This window comes from Somniosus microcephalus, chromosome 2 (genome assembly GCF_052327205.1).
Source record: "Somniosus microcephalus isolate GS21.2 chromosome 2, FLI_Smic_1.0, whole genome shotgun sequence".
Classification (NCBI taxonomy): domain Eukaryota; kingdom Metazoa; phylum Chordata; class Chondrichthyes; order Squaliformes; family Somniosidae; genus Somniosus; species Somniosus microcephalus.
In genome coordinates, this window is record NC_140988.1 from 272,225,577 (window position 1) to 272,246,490 (window position 20,914).

Genomic DNA, 20,914 nt, shown 5'->3' on the forward strand with positions numbered 1-20,914 from the left:
TATGATTGCTTTAGAGGGGGTGCAGAGGAGATTCACCAGGATGTTACCTGGGCTGGAGCGTTTCAGCTATGAGGAGAGACTGGACAGGCTGGGGTTGTTTTCCTTAGAGCAGAGAAGGCTGAGGGGGGACCTGATTGAGGTGTCCAAAATTATGAGGGGCATAGATAGGGTAGATAGAAAGGAACTTTTCAACTTAGTAGAGGGGTCAATAACCAGGGGGCATAGTTTCAAGGCAAGGGGCAGGAGGTTGAGAGGGGATTTGAGGAAAAACTTTTTCACCCAGAGGGTGGTTGGAATCTGGAACTCACTGCCTGAAAGGGTGGTAGAGGCAGGAACCCTCACAACATTCAAGAAGCATTTAGATGAGCACTTGAAACGCCATAGCATACAAGGCTACGGACCAAGTGCTGGAAAATAGGATTAGAATAGATAGGGCTTGATGGCCGGCGCAGACACGATGGGCCGAAGGGCCTCTTTCTGTGCTGTATAACTCTATGACCTCCTCCAGCTCTACAATCCCCCTGAACTCACTATTCCTCCAACACCGACCTCTTATGCATTCCCCTCCTTTCAACCCACCATTGGCGGCCGTGTCTTCAACCGCCTAGACCACACTCTCTGGAAATTCCTCCCTAAACCTCTCCACATCTCTCCCCTACTTTTAAAATCTTCCTTAAAACCTATCTCTTAACCTTCCTAATAGCTAATACAAAAACAGAAATTCCTAGAGCCGGAAAGGGTGGACTGGTAAGGTGGCTGGGGGGGGGGGGTGGGGGGAATATTGAACAGAATCATGTTCCACTGGGAGCCAAAAAATGCAAAAGAAAAAAAAAATCTTCAGTATAGTTGGGCTTCAGTGGGACCTCAGGAAAATAGCGAATTGGAGCATCATTGTAGGCACTAGTGGCCTGCCCAACCATGCAAATAACCGCATCTCGGGATTTGGGACAAAGGCCCCCGGCTTGGGGTTCGGTTAAACAGGGTTCCGTTTTACCACACTTACACTAGCAGAGCAGATCCAAGGAATTTTGAGACCCTAGTGTTTAATCTTCTTGAGGACTGTTGGTTGCATTCTGTTCAAAATAAAGTTGTGTTCATTTTTTTTATATTAAACGTTTTAAATGTAAATTGGCTTTCGTTTTCCTTCACTCCCACCGCCATCTGTAACCACACTACCCTTGTCATCTGCACATTAACACATAAACATCTGAGGATATTTGCAAAAGGAAGTATTGCATTTGTGGTCTATTGAAGAAGAGAAATAACATACATTATATAGCACCTTTCATGACCTCAGGACATGCCAAAGTGCTTGGCAGCCAATGAAGTACTTTTGGAGTGTAGTCATTGTTGTAATGTAGAAATGCAGCAGCAATTTGCACACAGAAACAGTAATGAAATAAATGGCCAGACAATTTTTTTTGTGATGTTGTGATAACACCTTACCCTTAAATGAAGCCTCCCCGCCTGACTATACCTTCCACCACTTGCCTCGCTCAGACCACCATCGTAGTGGTGTGGATCTCATCACCAAATCATATCTTGGTTTGTTCCCCTACTCCTCTCGCACTTTCTCCTCCTTTGAGCATCTCACCTTATTCCACCCCTTTCACCTCTCATTTAAAATTCTCGTTCTCTACGACCCACACAAGTACCACTTCTTTCCTCCCTCAGCCTCTGCGCCGAGCAACTTCTCATCCTCGGTGATTTCAACCTCCATCTCAATTCATCATGCATTCTCTCTCCTCTGAGTCCACTAGCCTCCTATCCTCCCTTAAGCTCTCCCTCCATGTAAAGTCCCCAACCCATATTCACAGCCACCCCCTTGACCTTACCATCTCTCGTGGCCTCACTACTCATCGTGTCAATCGCAGATAAGGCCATCTCTGACCACTTCCTTGTCTCACTCTCCACCCACATCTCCCTTCCTCCCAACCCTATATCCTTCTGTGTTCACCCCTAGAAAAAACTCTCTCCCAACTCTCTTACAACTGCATGTATGCAATCCCAACTGTCCAGCCTTTGGCCCTCCATTCACCACGACATTTCTGCAGCTACTGATCTGCTCAACCACATCCTCACCACCATCTTTGATACCCTAGTCCCTATTAAAACAATTACTCTCTCTCACCCTGGCCCTCACCTTCACTCCTTTAAGTCCAAGTGACGCAGACTTGAACAGATATGGCGGACAACTGGTTTAGCCATTCACCACCAGACCTGGCTGGACCACATAAAGCATTATCGGGTCGTGCTCTCGTCTGCCAAAATTGCTCACTATACCAGAATTGTTAAGTCTGTGTGTCCCAGTTATGCTTATTATAAATCACTGGACACAGACCACAAGAATAACTTTAACAGGTCTTTACTATTCGGAGGTCAGGGCTGAACTGCCCAGTAAATCACTACACAACGCTTATATACCGGTGTGGTCACCACCGGTACTACAGTATACAGCAGCCAAGAGAAAGTAGTACATCTCTTAAGGTAGTTCTCTTAAGGTGAAACAGGTTACATACACCACAATCCTCCCTTTTTAGCTTAACAGTAATATCCCCATTTAACATAACATAATAACATATAGATATATATATATATATACAACTTCATGCAAAACAGTTCAAAGATTCAGTCTCTGAGGAGGCCTCCTGATTCGAGTTGGATAACGCCTTTCAGGGGTCTCTGATTCTCGTTGCTGGGGTGACTCATCTAGTTGATCTCTTATGGATTGGACATCATCATCAGGTACATTCACTTCTGAGGTAGATGCTTCAGGTTCACTAACTTCTTCCATGGTTGTCTCTGCCGTAACCCTGGGTTCGACCCTTGTTCTCGATTCTACCAGTTGGTCAGCATGACGCCGTATTACATTTTCACCAATAGCTACCGTGTACATCAGGGGTCCTTGTCTGGCCCGAATTGTTCCAGATTGCCATTTCTCGTTTTTATAGTCCCGGGCTAACACTGGTTGTCCTATTTCGAAACTCCGAGTGGTCTTGTTATTTATATGCTGGAACTGTTTGTTTTCAACTTCCCTCCGCACATTTGGTTTTAACAAGTCCAACCTGGTCCGCAACCTCCTGTTATAGAACATCATGGCAGGACTTTGGTTTGTCACTGCATGAGTGGCGTTTCGATATGCCAGTAGGAATTTGTCCACCTTGTGTTGTAGTGGAATCTGATCTTCGCTCATGGCCTTTATTGCTTTTTTTGAACGTTTGTACAAATCTCTCGGCCAACCCGTTTGTAGCCGGATGATGTGGGGCAGAGGTATAATGTTTCACCCCATTCTTCTTCATGAATTTCTGGAATTCTTCTGACACGAACTGCGGTCCGTTGTCTGAACATATTTGTTCTGGCAATCCATTTCTTGCAAGTTTTTAAATTTTCCTTTTTCTCAAAATGGCGGCTTGTCTTCTTCCCCCGCCTACTAAAATGGCGGCTTCCGCGCTTGGCGGTCTTTCCCGCGCTCGTCTTCTTCCCCCGCCGACTACAATGGCGGATTCCCGCGTTTGCCTTCTTCCCCCGCTGGCTGCAATGGCGATTGCCGTGCTGCTGCCGTTCTCGCCTCCCCAGCGGTTCTCAATTCCCCGACGCTGCTTTTACTCCCCCGCGGTTCCCGTGGGCATTCACGCTTCCCCTGCTGTTGCGCCTCTCAGCCCCGCATGCAGCCCGGTCCTTTACACCGGCTGCGTTTGAGTTCTCCGCGGCTCTCGTGCCTTAAGCTGCCCCAGTCGCTGCGCCTCTCGGCCTCAATTGCAGCCCGGCCCTTTTCACCGGCCGTGGTCGAGTTCTCTGCCCTTTTTCCTCCGTTTTCCCTCCCCCACTCCACAGTCAACGCGGCCGACTTTCTGCTCGTGTCGCTGATCGGCTTACCCACCACCGTGGTAGAAGGGATGATCACTGCCTGTCGCTGATGGAGGGCTTCGTGGTCAGAATTTTTCTTTTTAACCCGGGTTCTCGATGCCTCCCATGCGATGGTGCTCAGCAGGATGATGAGGGTGGATGCCTCTTATCGGCGCCCGTTCTGAGGACGAAGCTGCCTTGGATGTAAAACTGCCGCAGGGTAAGATCGGACTCGTCGCCACTGTTAAGTCTGTGTGTCCCAGTTATGCTTATTATAAATCACTGGACACAGACCACAAGAATAACTTTAACAGGTCTTTACTATTCGGAGGTCAGGGCTGAACTGCCCAGTAAATCACTACACAACGCTTATATACCGGTGTGGTCACCACCGGTACTACAGTATACAGCAGCCAAGAGAAAGTAGTACATCTCTTAAGGTAGTTCTCTTAAGGTGGAACAGGTTACATACACCACAAGAATCATTCTGGAAGGCAAAGATAAACCCTGGCTTCTATTCTCCACTGCTAACCGTCTTCTTAAGCCCCGCTCCCCTGTCTCCTCCACCCTCACCTCCGATAACAAGGATGAGGAGCTCATGGACTTCTTTGTCTCTAAGATTGAGACCATCCGTTCAGCTGCCTCTACCACTTCCCTTCCTTCTCCTAGCCCACCGGGCCAAACTTTCTCTAAGGTTTTCCCCCTGCCCTAGCCCTGAACTCGCATCTTTCTCCAGTTTCTGATCTCTCCTCATGACCTCTCCATGCTCATCTTGTCCATGAGACCCACTTCCTGCTCCCATGACCCTATTCCCACCAAACTGCTGACCGACCAACTTCCTTTTCTGGATCCATGTTAGCTGATATTGTTAACTGTTCTGTCCCCCCTCCTTCAAATTGGCTGTCATCACCTCTCTCCTCAAAAATTAAACCCTTGACCCCTCCATCCTTGCAAACTACCACCCCATCTCCAACCTCCCTTTCCTCTCAAGTCCTTGAATATGTTGTCACCTCCCAAATCCATGCCCATCTTTCCTGCAACTCCATGTTTGACTCCCTCCAATCAGGTTTCCGCCCTTGCCACAGTACCGAAACGACTCTCATCAAAGTGACAAATGACATCCCTTGTGACTGTGACAAAGGAAAACTATCCCTCCTCATTCTTCTCGACCTCTCTGCAGCCTTTGACATGGTTGACCACACCATCCTCCTCCAATGCATCTCCACGGTCATCGAGCTGGGCGGGACTGTACTCGTCTGGTTCCATTCTTATCTAATCGTAGCCAGAGAATCACCTGCAATGGCTTTTCTTCCTGCTCCCGCACTGTTACCTCTGGATCTATCCTTGGCCCCCTCCTCTTTCTCATCTACATCCTGACACTTGGTGACATCATCCGAAAACACAGCGTTAGTTTCCACATGTACGCTGACGACACCCAGCTTTATTTCACCACCACTTCTCTCGACCCCTCCACAGTCTCTAAATTGTCAGACTGCCTGTCCGATATCCAGTTCTGGATGAGCAGAAATTTTCTCCAATTAAATATTGGGAAGACCGAAGCCATTGTTTTCGGTCCCCGCCACAAACTCCGTTCCCTAGACACTGACTCCATCCCTCTCCCTAACATCTGTCTGAGGCTGAACCACACTGTTCGCAACCTTGGTGTCATATTTGACCCTGAATTGAGCTTCCGACCACATATCCGCGGCATAACTAAGACCGCCTATTTCCACCTCCGTAATATCACCCGTCTCTGCCCTTGCCTCAGCTCATCCGCTGCTGAAACCCTCATCCATGCCTTTGTTACCTCTAGACTTGACTATTCCAACGTACTCCTGGCTGACCTCCCACATTCTACCCTATGCAAATTTGAGCTCATCCAAAACTCAGCTGCCCGTGTCCAAACTCGGTTGCCCGTGTCCAAACTCGGTTGCCCGTGTCCTAACTCGCACCAAGTCCTGTTCACCCATCGTGACCTACATTGTGCTCGCTGACCTACATTGGCTCCCGGTTAAGCAACGCCTCAGTTTCAAAATTCTCATCCTTATTTTCAAATCTCTCCATGGCCTCGCACCTCCCTATCTCTGTAATCTCCTCCACCCCCACAACCCCCTGAGATATCTGCACTCCTCGAATTCTGCCCTCTTGAACATCACTGATTGTAATTGCTCAACCAATGGTGGCCCTGCCTAGGCCCTAAGCTCTGGAATTCCCTCCCTAAACCGCTCCACCCCTCTACCTCTCTTTCCTCCTTTAAGACGCTCCTTAAAACCTACCTCTTTGACCAAGCTTTTGGTCATCTGCCCTAATTTCTCCTTATGTGGCTCTGTGTCAAATTTTTTATCATATAATACTCCTGTGAAGCGCCTTGGGACATTTTACTACGTGAAAGGTGCTATATAAATACAAATTGTTGCAGTTGTGATGTTGCTTGAGGGATAAATGTTGGCCAGGACATTGGACGAACTCGCTGCTCTTCAAATAGTGCCGTGGGATCTTTCAAATAGTGCCGTGGGATCTTTCAAATAGTGCCGTGGGATCTTTCAAATAGTGCCATGGGATCTTTCAAATAGTGCCATGGGATCTTTCATGTCTTTCTGAGAGGGTTAAAGCCTCGGTTTAATGTCTCATCCGAAAGACTGCACCTTTAGCAGTTCTGCACTCCCTTAGTACTACACTAGAATGCCAGCCTAGATTGTGTGCTAAAGTCTCTAGAGTGGGGCTTGAACCCACGACCTTCTGACTCGGAGGCAAGAGTGCTACCACTTAACCAAGGCTGAAACTTGAATCCATTATATATAACCCAGAAAATATTGAAGTAAATCTTGAGTGTAGAACTGAGTGATAAAAAATGTCTCCCCTTTTAATTACTTTCGTAATTAATTTGCATTAATATGTCTGAATAATTCACCTGGTAAGTGAGTCTTACCCAATGAAGAAAGGATTGCAGCTTTCCATTATAATACAGAATTTCTAAAAGTGGTTCTGTATATTCTGATTTTTAACCTTTCTAATTTTAAAACCGTCCTGTATGTGGCTTCAACAAGAAGAGTTAAAAAGGTGGCACCAAAACATGTCACCTTCCACTTATCTGTAGTGTTTTGCCATTACTTTTTTTTTGCTTCAACAGTTCCCCCAAACATTAGGGATAGCAAAACTGCTTTGCTTTCCTGTACATGGATGAGTAGGTGGCCATCAGTATTTCACAACGGTAGCTGCCTCAGCTCTTTGATTACTGCTACCGTCTCTTTTAATGGTACTACTGTATACTGAATTACATCTATAACCTGCAGTAATGCAACTCAGAGCTGGGATTCCACAAAGTCACGGGCAACAAATTTAACATTTCCAATGCAAATTCAACAGTTAACTAGATGGTAGCTTGATACTGTAAATGGGCTACAAAGTAAAAGGCTTTTAACTCAACTGTGAGAATAGCACTGTTATCGGAGTGTTCAGCAGTTTCTAAAAACCATTAAAAAAAAAGACTGCATTATTCAGAGCATTTCTGGTGGAACTGAACTTGGGAGGGCAGGAAGGGTGCATTGGTGGGAAATATGGATTTGTCATGGTTTGATCTTCCATATTGAGTAAATGGGGTTGTCCCAAGGAAAAACAGAAGTCCAAGTAAAAACTATAGGGAGTGGGACTTCCTAGTTCCCAGGTGGTCAGTGAAGGGTATGGTCTCTACTTAATCAAGTCTTTATCTTGTACAGTGCTGATGAAAACTTCTTGCCAGTGTGGAATGATTAAGTTGACCTGTGAGAGTTCCACAGCATCTGTGACGTTTGTGCCGCAGTGTAGATTTTAAACTGCAAGGCCTGCTGGATCAGTGTAGAAAGAGTCCTGGATAATTTATATTTGACATAAAATGAAAACAGATTAGTCCAGGAAATTCCTCAGAGTTGCTCCTGCTCTTCCCCCCCGTTACTTCACTGGAAGTGCAGCAGTTTCCGCTGCACTTCCAGCTCAGTTACGACACTGGAAAGGGAGCAGCTACGAGGAAATTCCCAGTCAATATCTTACACCTACTTTTTTCCAATATGGCTGTTTATTTTCCACATACAGGGGGGAATTTTCACATGGGTGGGTTGGAGGCGGGGGGGAGGAAATGAAAGTTGGAAAAATCTAAAACCCGCCCATTTTCACCTTTTACTCAGGCAAGATGGGGGGCGGGCAGCTAACCCGGTGCCAGGAGACGGGTTGGTATTTTAAATATGATAATGAAGCCCTGAAGCCTCTGCTTTAACCTGCTGTACAAGTTTTACTGACGGCAGCCGAGGTGCTTTCTCCTGGCTCCCCAAGCTCACCCACCAGCAGCCAGGGTTGGGGATCGGACCCCCCAGGATCGATCTCGCCCCTGGGGTCGCGATCGGACCCCCGGGGATTGATCAGATCCCCCGGGATCGATCTCGCCCCCAGGGTCGTGATCGGGATCTCACACCCTCCAGGGTCGGGGATTGGATCCCCCCTCCGGCTTGGAAACTGCCCCCTTCCCCCCCCGCCTCTTGCCGGAACCTGCACCTACCTGTTCCTGCGGCGTCTTGGTCCACAGCGTGTGGGGAAAACCGTAAACTCTGGGTTTCCCGCGGTCTACTGGCCGCCCCCACTCTGGGCGGGTGGGAAATGACAAAATCCAGCCTATAATATTTCTTCCGTTAGCACAGAAGGTATCAAGTTCCATACAATATTTGATCGTGATAAGCATGTGGAACAGATTACAGGCACGTGTGGTGGAACAATAATCCTTAATGGGCTTCATAATTGAACTAGACAGGTTCTCATCAACAAACTGGATTCAGGGCTAGATGGAGCAAAGGTCTTCTCCTGCCGGTAACATCCTGGCCCCGATGTTTACAGGGAGGTGAGGGCGTAGCGGGCAGGAAACCCAGAAATGCGGGTAATGCCGAATTTATATGCAGGACTTAATGTTAAAAAAAAATCTTGTTTCCTGGCTGGCCGGCAGCCAGCCAGTCAGATTGAGAGGCTGGCTGGCCGTCGAGTGTGGAGGCCTGCACTGGAAAACCACAGCCGGGGAGTGAAGAGGAGGGAGGGAGAGAACGTGGAGGCCGGGGGGGGAGGGAGGAGAGATTGGAGGTCAAGGGTGAGATTGTGAAGGTGGGTTTGAGATCATAGAGGTGGCAGCGGGGGGAGAGATTGGAACGCTGGGAGAGAAGCAGGTTAGCATGGGGGGGCTGGGGGGAGCACTCCTGCTCCTCCTGGCCCACAAGCAGTGCTCTTAAAAAGCACCTACTTGCTGGATCTGGACGCTCTCGCCTCCCTTCAGCTGCCGGGTTTTCCGAGCCTTGGGAAACCCAGCCCGCAGCAATTAAATGTAAAAGTCAGGTAAAATTTGAGGCAAGCAGCCTCATTATCATTGAGAGCAGGTTAGTCGCCGACCCCCAACCCTCCTCCATTAAAAATTGGAGGCAAGTTGGGGTCGGGTTTTGGATTTTTGAAATTTTAACCCTTATATGCTATCTCTACCTATATTAAACACAGTATGGACCTGGAATTTCAAAGTTCTTGGTGCATAAATGGTGTAGTTCTGGCGTAGGGGCCCAGAATTTGGGTTGGAAGTCGGATATGCCAGAGTTACACCCATTCTAAAATGACACATTAAATTTCATGTGCCTGCCCCAAAATGTTGCATATATGTAACTGACAGGATAATGAGGGCAAAAACTGCTGTCCCAGAAATTTCACCATTTCTACCAGAATTGTCTGTAAAAAAAAAAGGTCAAACCAGGAAGTAGCTGAGTTCACAGACTTTAATATCTACTAATTTTGTCTGAAACATCAGCCCCGATCTTATCTCGGAGGCGGGCGATGGGTGCAATTTTGCAGTTGGGCAAACCCAGAAGAACGGGATTCCCTCAGGTCTAACCAAATTTAACGGCAGGACCTCATTACCATTTTTATCTCCATTTCTCGGCTGCAGCCAGCCAGGTTGAGAGCCAGATCCTGTCTAAATGTATCACATATTGGTGATGCAATGATGTAAGTGATATTTTGCTCAATTATTTTAAGAAAGATACCATCCCCAAAATAGTTCATGCAACTGTATGACTTATTTCCTATCCAATGTGCCTGGGGAACACTCGGTTCCTGGATGCAAAGGAGAAAAACAGATAGCGGAGATCCATGATGCCAAGTCTTTGCTCCCATTACGTTGCCCAAAGATTTTTGAGATTTCTCCCAAAGATACAAGAAAAGGTTCTAATTTTTCAGATGGAAAGTGACCATTTTGAGGTGCCCAAAGGAAGTTAGCCATAGACCTGAGCACAGCCCATCTCTGATCAGAGAGGGGCAAGCAGCACAGACCAGAGGACCATAAAAATAACACTTTGCATTTATATAGTGCCTTTAACATAGGAAAATATCCACAGGAATGTGATTACTTCAAAAATTGACACCAAGCCAAAGGAGATATTAGAACGGGTGACTAAAAGATTGGTTAAAGAGGTAGGTTTTAATGAGCGTCTTAAAGGAGGAGAGAGAGATGAAGATTAGGTAGGTAATTCTAGAACTTGGGGCCTAAACGGCTGAAAGTACAGCCGCCAATGAGTGGTAGATGCATAAGAAGCTAGTGTTGGAGGAACGTAGAGTTATTGGAGGGTTGTAGAGCTGGAGGAGGTCACGGAGATAGTGGGCCATGGAGGGATTTGAACAAGAGGATAAGAATTTTAATTCAGGGATAGGGATCAGTGCTGCAGCCTTCTGGTTGCTGATTTTGGACAGTGACTAAAATGCTGCAAAGCTGGTGGCCATTACCACTGCAAAAGGCCTCAGTGGTTATATTTCTCCACCTGTTTCCAAGAGTGATGTGATGTTCCACTATACTCAAACTATTCTCTTGAAAGATACATTTTTTTTAAAGCATTGAGGTGTGTCTGTATGCCTGTTGTGCAGAGGAGTTTACATTATGATACCATCTGTCAGAATACAAGCTTAGAATCATGGAACGATACAGAACAGAAAGAAATCATTTGGCCCATCGTGTCAGTGCCTTGTTGAGTATTTTTAACAAAACTCTACTAATGACCATTTCTCAGATATCGAGTTTGTTTTGAATGAGTACATTGGAAGCGTGGACATGTATATCCATGAATGTTCTGACTTGCAAAAATCATCATTTTAACCAAATTTTGTGAGGAACAACCTTTCATGAGATGTTGCGTGCCATTTGTGAACAAGTATGCTGTAAACTAATCAAGTGTCTGGTTTCCAGAATTCTGGACTTTGCCCCACAAGTATTTTGATGGTAATTCTGTCCGTTCCTCCCCCCACCACACACCAAAAGCAAACATTTCTCTCAATTCTAATGGTGTACATTAATGATTTCAGTGCAAATAAAAAAAGGAAATATTACCAAGTGGGTGGGTGCTTTCGTGCTTTAGTGCCTTGAGCTACTGAGCTGTTTGTTTTTCATTCACGGGATGTGGGCTCTGCTGGCAAGGCCTGCATTTATTGCCCATCCTTACTTGCCCTTGAGAAGGTGCTGGTGAGCCGCCGCCTTGAACCGCTGCAGTCCGTGTGGTGATACTTCTTTGTAGCGGTTTGGTACAACTGAGTGGCTTGCTAGGCCATCTCAGAGGGCAGTTAAGAGTCAACCACATTGCTGTAGGTCTGGAGTCACGTATAGGCCAGACCAGGTAAGGACAGCAGATTTCCTTCCCTAAAGGACATTAGTGAACCAGATGGATTTTTACGACAATCCAGTAGTGTCATGGTCACCGTTACTGATATTTGAACTCATGTCTCTGGATCGTCAGTCCAGGCCTCTGGATTACTAGTCCAGTAACATAACCAATATGCTACCATTCCTCAATTCTTTATCTGGTCAGCCAGAATTCAACCAGTTATACAGATGAACTTTAATCTTATTCACTTAATTTTGTTCTCCCAGGGACGCTTAAACTTATTAAGTCCCAACATTTGAAAGCTGTAACCAATGATGACAACACAGGAAACCGAACCATAATTTACACTCTGGTTAATCTTCCAAAACTTGGTAGAGTGGTAAAAGTTGAGACTGACAACATGACACATGAAGTGGCCAACTTCACCCAAAGCATGGTAAGTGTTGTGTTCAGTAACATTTTTTGGTCTGCATCCTATAGGCTCAACAGTAAATAAACTTGTATTAAAAAAAATTATCATTTTTATAATACATCTCATAATGAATAATTTGAAAGAAGAAAGAACTTACATTTACGTCGCTCCTTTCACATCCTCAGGACATTCACACATGCACCAGAGCCAGGGGTTTTACTTTGGAAGTTTAGTTCAGGCCGCCACGAGAACTCCACTGCTCCTATTCAGATGGTGCCATGGGATCTTTTACATTAAGCTTCAAAGGCAGGTGGGGGCTCGGTCTCATCTGAAAGATGGCATTGAAGTCATCTTAGATTATGTATGCAATCCTGGAGTGGGGCTTGGACCTATGACCCTCTGATTCAGAGGTCGGAGTGCTACACTGAGCCAAGGTGACAATTGATCTGGATATTCAGTAATTAAAATTAACATTTTCAAATTCAAGCCTTCCAAGCATAAAATAAAATATTTAAAAGCACATTTTAGTCAGAAAAGCAATGATTCTTATATGTACTCCATGTGACAAAAGCAAAATATTGGCTTGTTGGCTGTCCCTTTAAATCCAGTCACAATACATAAGGGGGTAGAATTTCTGCAATTGTTCTCTGAATCTCCCACCAGAACTGTGGTGAAGACCCTGGAGAAATGGCTGTTTATGCTGTTTCTCCAGGGTTTCTGTCGGAAATTGGGAGAACATCCGCAAAAATTATACCCTGGGGAGTTTAAAAATATAAAGTAGCTGCAGCCAGAGTCTTGTGCCAAACTGAAATTGATGCATGTGTTTCAAGTTTTATTCATTGTCCTAATAATGTTTTGCTTAATTTATCATTTGTGAGGATTGCTTGATTTTACCTTTTGGGAAGGCAGAGAAAAACATTGTAGAACCTTTCCTCAGATTACATTTCTATTGTCCAGCCAGCATTGTATCTGTAGTACTCTGAAGAGTTTTTGATAACCCATATCTATACTTAAAAGCTGTCTACACAAATGTCCTTAACCTTTGCCTGATTTCCAGCCATTTTAGGTAATGTACTGTTCTATACTGATTGTAACCATGGATCTATGATACCGTATTCAAATAAGTAATTAGACAAATATTTTTATGCACAGCATCATTCGAGGTTGATTTTTCTAAAAAAAAGTACATATGCTGGAGGAATGAAACAGAAAAGTAAGAGTAAAGCAAATAAATGGAGAAAAAGAACAATTGCATTTGATTTAAGTACTATAAATACATCTTAAATAATTCATACAGACAACATCAAGAGTCTCATGAAATATTCAGCCATTAGTTCTAGCCCAGACAAAGGGGAATCTATATATCCAACAAAAATAAAGAGGGATCAGACAGACAAGACACAATATTGAATAGTTTATTTGCACAACCTGCTATAATTCTCTTACTTTTATTCGATCAATTCTTCATAAATTAAAATGGAGACCACTTGATTATTTGTAGCATCTCAAGTCTGGGTATGTATGTAAGTTGATTTTGTATTTCTATTTCCAAGTCATATGTTTTGATCGGGGTACAGTAGCATAGTGGTTATGTTACTGGACTAGTAATCCAAAGGCCTGGACTAATAATCTGTAATGATGTGAGTTCAAATCCCACTGTGGCAGCTGGGGAATTAAATAAATCTGGAATTAAAAAGCTAGTATCAGTAATGGTGACCATGAAACTAGCGGACTGTCGGAAAAACTCAACTGGTTCACTAATGTCCTTTAGGGAAGGAAATCTGCCGTCTTTACCCGGTCTGGCCTATATGTGACTCCAGACCCACAGCAAGGTGGTTGACTCTTAGCTGGATAGCTCTTTGTTGGCCAGCGTGGACACAATGGGCCTAAATGGCCTCCTTCCATGTTGTAAATTTCTATGATTCTATCTATGATTCTAACTGCCCTCTGAAATGGCCTAGCAAGCCACTCAGTTGTACCAAACCGCTATAACAAAGTCAGCACTGTGGGAGTACCTTCACCACACAGACTGCAGCAGTTCAAGAAAGCGGCTCACCACCACCTTCTCAAGGGCAATTAGGGATGGGCAATAAATGCCGGCCTTGCCAGCAACGCCCACATCCCGTGAATGAATACATTAAAAAAAATCTTGGGCCCTGGAATTTTTGAATGTACTAAAGTACAACCACCTTGCTGTGGGTCTGGAGTCACATATAAGCCTGACCGGGTAAGTCCTACTACTAAAAGTCAGATGATTTACAGAAGAGTTGCATGACATCAAGCCCAATCATATTTTTGTAATTTTATAGATTTGATTAGACAGTCACCCAAAAGTTGTAAACTTTCTGGCACAAACATAAGTGATGTAGAGTCCAAATAGGAGTCTATTAATGAAATGCAATTAAGGAAAAATCTTAAGTGAGCTTCATTATGTCTAAAACACGCAAACACCTGATAGACCAAATTCCAGATTTATCAGTGGGATGGTCAGCACCTTGCTCCCACTTTGTTTTAACGTGATTCACTTTCCCATAAGTTATATCTATAAAACTATTAACCATTCTACTAACAATTCATGTATTCATTCCAAACAGCAAAGAGATCTCTAGTGGAGTCAAATAACTTTATTTTTAAACTGCCTGACAGTAGGAGACAATAATAATGCTATAGTTGCATTTAATAAAATATCTTCCTTTATTTCTGCTCCATTTCAAAGCTAGTAGGGATTTAATATATAAAGCAAATAACAGGATACAGCCCTTCAAAGTCAGACCTAAACAGAGTCCCCACCATTAATACAGATTAAGATTAGTGTATGTAAAGTGAATTGATTTAGAAAAGTTTATTCCAAATCTAAACCTACGGCCAAAAGTTCAGGAACTTTTAGATTCAATAACCCATTGTATTTGAAGACAAAAAAGTTACTGAAATAGCAACCCTCTAGAATTGTATAAATAAACATGGATGGATCAGGTCCAATAATATCACAGTATTGAATTTTTCACATTTAAGGCATAATAGCTGAACAGTTTTAATATGCTCACTGGTAACACTCTCGTCTGAGTCCGAAGATCCTGTGCTCAAGACCCACTCCAGAGACTTGAGCACATAATCCAGGCTGACACTCCAGTAAGCAATGAGAGAGTGCAACACTGTTGGAGATGACATCTTTTGGATGAGACATTGGGCAGTATATTCCAATCCCTACGGGTGTGTACGTGCTGTGTACACACCCGTAGGGACATCAGAAATGCCGGTTTCAGGCATGCCAAGAGCATGCGCTGAAAACCGGCATTTCCGATCTGTCAAGAGTGCTCTTGACAGATCGGACGCCTGCCCTAGAGAAGGGCCTCTGCGGGCGGAGAGTTCCGCTTTCTGGTGAACCTCCGCCCGCAGAAAACCCTTACAAATCTTACGCCTGGTAAAAGCAAGCGTAAGGCCTGCTTTTACCAGCATAAGAGTTGAAAAAAGTAAAAGAAATTTTTTTTTTCACTCATTTATCATTTTAAAATACTTTAAAAAAGGTAAGTTTATTTTTAGCCCCTTAAAAAACTAATTATTTTTTCAAAATATTAAATTTTTGTTTAAAATATTTAATTTATTGTAATTTCAACTAATTTTAAAAATATGATTTAAAAAAATATATATATTTAATGTTTTACAGCGTTTTTACAGCATTTTGGGGTAATCTCCATTCATACACTTTACAGATAGACCTGTCAATTATATGAAGGGAGATTCCCTTCTTTGATTGGCTCCCCATGGCCCACGTGATCCCAGGGATGCTTGCGAACCGCATGAACCTCTGGGATACATGCAACCTGCGCATTTCGAGTTGGAGAGGCCCAGGAGCGGAGGTGTCCGGACCTCGGGATCCCTCAGGTTAAGTCCGTAGATTTTTTCCAGATCGAAGGCCTCCGCTCGCAGGAAGCCTCGGATCGGAAAATACAGGCCAATAAGTTGGGTCCCCGTCTGCCCTCTCAAGCAAACATAAAAGATCCCATGACACTATTCAAAGAAGAGCTGGGGATTTCTGCCGATGTTGTGGACAATATTTATCCATCAATCACCATCACCAAAACAGATTATCTGATTACTTATGTCATTACAGTTTGTGGGATTACCTGCATTATAACAGTGACTACACTTAAAAGAATTTAATTTGCTGTTAAGTGCTTTGGGATGTTCTGAGGTTGTGAAAGGTGCTACATAAATGCAAGTCTTCTATTTTTTTCCTGAAGGGCAAAGATATAGAGGCGAATTTTAACCCCAAAAAACGGGTGGGTTTGGGTTGGGTGGGAAGTTAAAGTGTTAAAAAAACTGAATCCCGACCAGAACCCGCCTCCAACCCGCCACTTTCGGTTTTAATGGGTGGGGGAGGGGCAGCCAACTCACTCCCAGGAGGCGGGTCGCCTATTTAAATATTAAAATGAGGCTGGCTGCTTCAGATTTAACCACCATTTTAAATTTAACTCTGGCTGATCGGGTTTGCAGGCCTCGGGAAACCTGACAGCTAATGGAAGGTGAGGCCTGCTGGATCCAGGAGGTACGTGACTTTACACTAGCCTCCTGGATCCAGTGTCCCTGCCTAACACCCCCCCCCCCCCCCGCGATCGAAGACCTCCACGAGGCCACCGAACCCCCTCCCCAGCCCTTAGATTTGCCCCCCCCACTAGGACTCCAATCGCCTTCCCAGCCTCCTTCCGCCTGATCGTTCTCCAGTCCCCTTGATGTTCTCTCCCTCCCACCCCGATCCCTTGATGCCGGCCCCGTTCTCTCCCGCCGCGCCCCTGATCCCTTGCTGCCGGCTCCGTTTTCCCGCCCCGTCCCCCCGATCCCTTGATGCCAGCCCCGTTCTCTCCCGCCCCGCCCCCCAATCTCTTGATGCCGGTCCCCGATATTCTCTCACTACCCACCGCCCGCCAGCCCCCGATGCTCGAGTCCAACCACCACTCGATCCCTACCTCCCTCCTCTTTGCAGCCTAGTGCCACAGGCCTACCCACCCACAGACAGGGTGGGAAACAGAGGTTTCAAATGCAAATCAGGACCTGTAGTTAAATTCGGCAACCTGCCTCCCGATTAAAATTCTGGCCCTAGTTTTACAAAACTTATCTAACTGCTGACACAATACAGCCCAGAGATATGCAGACTAGTGGTCTTGAAGTGCTTCATGTCAGAGTCCGTTCTTCATAGTACCAGAGAGGTATAGTTGGACTGTCAGTTTGCTACAAGATTATGACTGGTTAAATACCATAGATGATACTGGTGGTTAAAATAAACTTCCAGAGTTATGCCAGGAGCAAAGGAACTGCTGCAGTTCCACATTACCCTTGTATGTCAAAGCAGAAAACCTCTACATAGCAGTAAAGCTCTCCACCACTTCTGCTTTTGGAATGCTGCCCCTTTGAATTCTGATTACCTGCACACAGAGGCTCAAATGCAGAGTTAACCATCACTTACTGAACTATGGGTGTTGGAACATCGTTTCATAGAATAGTACAGTGCAGAAGGAGGCCATTCGGCCCATCGAGTCTGCGCTGGCCATTTGAAAGAGCGATCCAGTTAGTCCCACTCCCCCAATCTTTCCCCATAACCCTGCATTTTTTTCTCTTTCAAGTGTTTATCCAATTCCATTTTTAAGGCTACTATTGAATCAGGCAGTGCATTCCAAATCAACCCACTCGTTGCATAAAAAGTTTTCCCTCGTGTCGCCTCTGGTTGCCAATCACCTTCAATCTTTGCCCTCTCATTATCGACCCTTCAGCCATTAGAAACAGTTTCTCTTTATTTACTCTATCTGAACCCTTCATGATTTTAAATACCTCTATCAAATCTTCTCTTAGCCTTAGTCTGCTCCAAGGTAAACAACCCCAGCCTCTCTAGTCTATCCACATAACTCTATTCCCTCATCCCTGGAACAATTCTAGTAAATCTCTTCTGTACCCACTCCAAAACTTTCATATCCTTCCTGAAGTGTGGTGCCCAGAACTGCACACAATACTCCAGCTGGGGTCGAACTAGTGTTTTATATAGGTTTAGCATAACTTCCTTGCTTTTGTACTCTATGGCCAGGATTTTCATTGGGCCGTGGAGGCGTGTGGGGGATTAAAATTGCGAAAACTGGAGGTCGGGGGACCCCCCGCCCCCCCCACCTGGTTCCCGACTCCGAGCAACTTTACCTCAGTCGTGTCTAATAGTCCCGACTCCGTCCCGCCTCCAACAGGCAGGATAGGTCATTAAGGCCCTTAACAAGCACTAAATAGCCTCTATAATCCTATTTTGAAAGGCCCTTACGAATTTAACCCTTTTCCCACGCAAAACACGCCTGGTGGGAAACACGATGGTGAAACCTGGCGGGAGCACTATTGGATTGCTGACTATCAGCTGCAGGTCAACCATTAAAGAGGAGATTTGATCAGCCATCATATCATTTGCAGGTGGCAGGACTTTGTTGTCTCAGGTCTGGGGGAACTTTTAGAAGGCATAACCATAGCTGTGGAAGTTTGGAGCCTGACACCTATCTCCAGTGTGACCTCCTGGGAAACCCCTCTCGCCACCCTCACTGAGCGCTTCCTCAACTGAGGCATATACCAAAAGCATGGGAGCCATTTATTTCCTTCCCTTCTGGGCATTAGATGAGCTCGAGCACCAGCCGCGGCACCAGCAGAACCAGGAACAACAGCAGCACCAACAGCAGGAGCGCCAAGCTGCTGCTCACCCACCTGAAGCTGCACAGGCCAGAAGGGGCCAGCGCTTGGAAGCCCGTCGGCGCATGAGATACCCCCCAAACAGGGTCTACAGAAACAGGGTCAGCTACCTCAACATGTCTGAGCAGCAGTGCCAAAGGCGGTTCCGACTTTCGCGAGAGGTAGTGAGTGACATCTGCGCAATGCTGCAACAAAGAGAATGAAGGAGTATAGAGGTTCCATAGCATCGACACTTAGAAGGAGACAAAGATGGAGTGAGGTGGCAAGACCAAGGGCCCTCCCTGTGTGTTGTCAGTTGTTTGCAAAGCATCAGAGTGATAGGGAGTGTGAGGGCAGCATAGTCGAATAGTTATGTGAATGTGACCATAGAGAGAAAGGGAATGGATAAGGGTGCATGGATGTCAGTGTCAAGTGGGATGTGGAGGAAGAGATTGCTGAAGCTGAGTGCTGGTGAGGAAAGGCAATGGGGATTAGATTGAGGGTGATGGGAAAATCATACTCACTTTTCCAGTGCGGAGAAGGTCATGAAATCTCTTGTGGCACTGAATCCAAGTTCTGCGGGTGACTCCCAAGGAGTTGACCTCCTCAGCCACCTGCATCCACACTGCCTTGGTCTGCTTGGGAGGGCTCTTCCTCCCTGTAGAAGGGAAGAGCACCTCCCTGTTGGCTGCAGCCCTATCTACTAAAGCCTGCAAGGCCACCTCGTCAAAACGAGGAGCTGATCTGGGTCTCCCGCTGCTCATGGTGCCTCCAGGTCCCTCTCACTCCACAGTCAAAAAGCTTGGCAGTCTGCAGAAGAAGCAAGGCTTGCTGTAGACCTTAAATGCAGCGGCAATGATGACGTCATCGGAGGCAACTTTCAGTCAGGAGAAACTCATTTGCCAAGGGTTCCCACACGTTGGAAATCAATTGGACAATTAAGTTAAAATTGCATCAATCTCCCACATCCATTTAGATTCATGTGGATAACACGAAATGTGGATTACACAACACCAACCCGCACCTGAATGAAAATCCAGCCCTATGTCTCTATTTATAAAGCTCAGGATCTCATATGCTTTATTAACTGCTTTGTTAACCTGTCCTTCCATCTTCAAAGATTTGTGCACAAATATCCCCAGATGTCTCTCTTCTTGCAGCCATTTAAAATTGTGCCATCTAGTATGTATGGTCTCTCCTCATTCTTTCTACCAAAATGTTTCCTTGCACTGTTCTGCATTGAATTTCATCTGCCACGTGTCTGCCTATTCCACCAGTCTGTCAATGTCCTCTTGAAGTCTATTATTATTTTCCTCACTGTTCACTACACTTACAAGTTTTGTGTCATCTGCATCATTAATGTATATCAAAAACAGCAGTGGTCCTAGTACTGAACCTTGAGGAATGCCACTGTATACCTCCCTCCAGTCCAAAAAATAGCCATTCACCACAACTCTGTTTTCTATCCCTTAGCCAGTTTGTATCCATGCGCTACTGCCCCTTTTATCCCATGGGCTTCAATTTTGCTAACAAGTCTAAAATATGGTACTTTATCAAATGCCTTTTGGAAGTCCATATACACATCAACTGCACTGCCCTCATCCACCCTCTCTGTTACCTCATCAAAAAACTCAAATCAAGTTAGTCAAACACGATTTTCCCTTAAAAAACCTGTGCTGGCTCTCCTTTATTAGTCCATGCTTTTCCAAGTGACTGTTAATTTTCTCCCGGATTATGTTTCTGAAGGCTTCCCACCACCGAATTTAAACTGACTGGCCTGTAATTGCCAGGTTTATCCTCCTCCCCTTTTTTGAACAAGGGTGTAGCATTTGTAATCCTTTAGCACCACCCCTGTATGTAAGGAGGATTGGAAGATTGTGGCCAGCACAACCTAGGATGCATCCCATCCGGACTGCATGACTTATCCACATATATTTATGCTATGGGAATTTGTTTGACCACTTACATCACAATACAGTATTTCCTTTTTTTTTCTGTGTGCCAGAAACCTCCAGAGTCAAATTTTTACTGCAGCCTTAACAAGCATAGGTAACTTTGGCTGTATTTTGTTATTCTACTTAATAAATACAAGGTAGATTTTCCTATACCAGCACTGTCCTGGGACAGTTTGGCCGGAATTTTCCTTGGCGGGTTCCGACCCCGCTGCTGGCTCCATCCCGCTGTACAGAATGAACTTACCTTAATGGGGCCAATTAAGCCTGCCCAGAGCGTTACCCGACACAATTAGATGGAGCGGGTCTGGTGACATCACTCATGACGTGTTTTAAGCTGGGATCCTTAAAGGGACCCTGGCCACATTCAATTT

At 45.3% G+C, this 20,914-nt stretch overlaps 1 protein-coding gene across 2 annotated transcripts in view; it reads left to right on the plus strand.

The window, feature by feature from the left end:
* cspg4ba (chondroitin sulfate proteoglycan 4ba) overlaps positions 1 to 20,914 on the plus strand; it is a 186,542-nt gene that overhangs the window by 156,096 nt on the left and 9,532 nt on the right. For both annotated transcript variants that reach the window (XM_085972375.1, XM_085972385.1), the window contains exon 8: positions 11,756 to 11,925. In XM_085972375.1, coding sequence (XP_085828501.1) covers positions 11,756 to 11,925 — 170 coding nt within the window. The remainder of the gene's footprint in view (positions 1 to 11,755; positions 11,926 to 20,914) is intronic.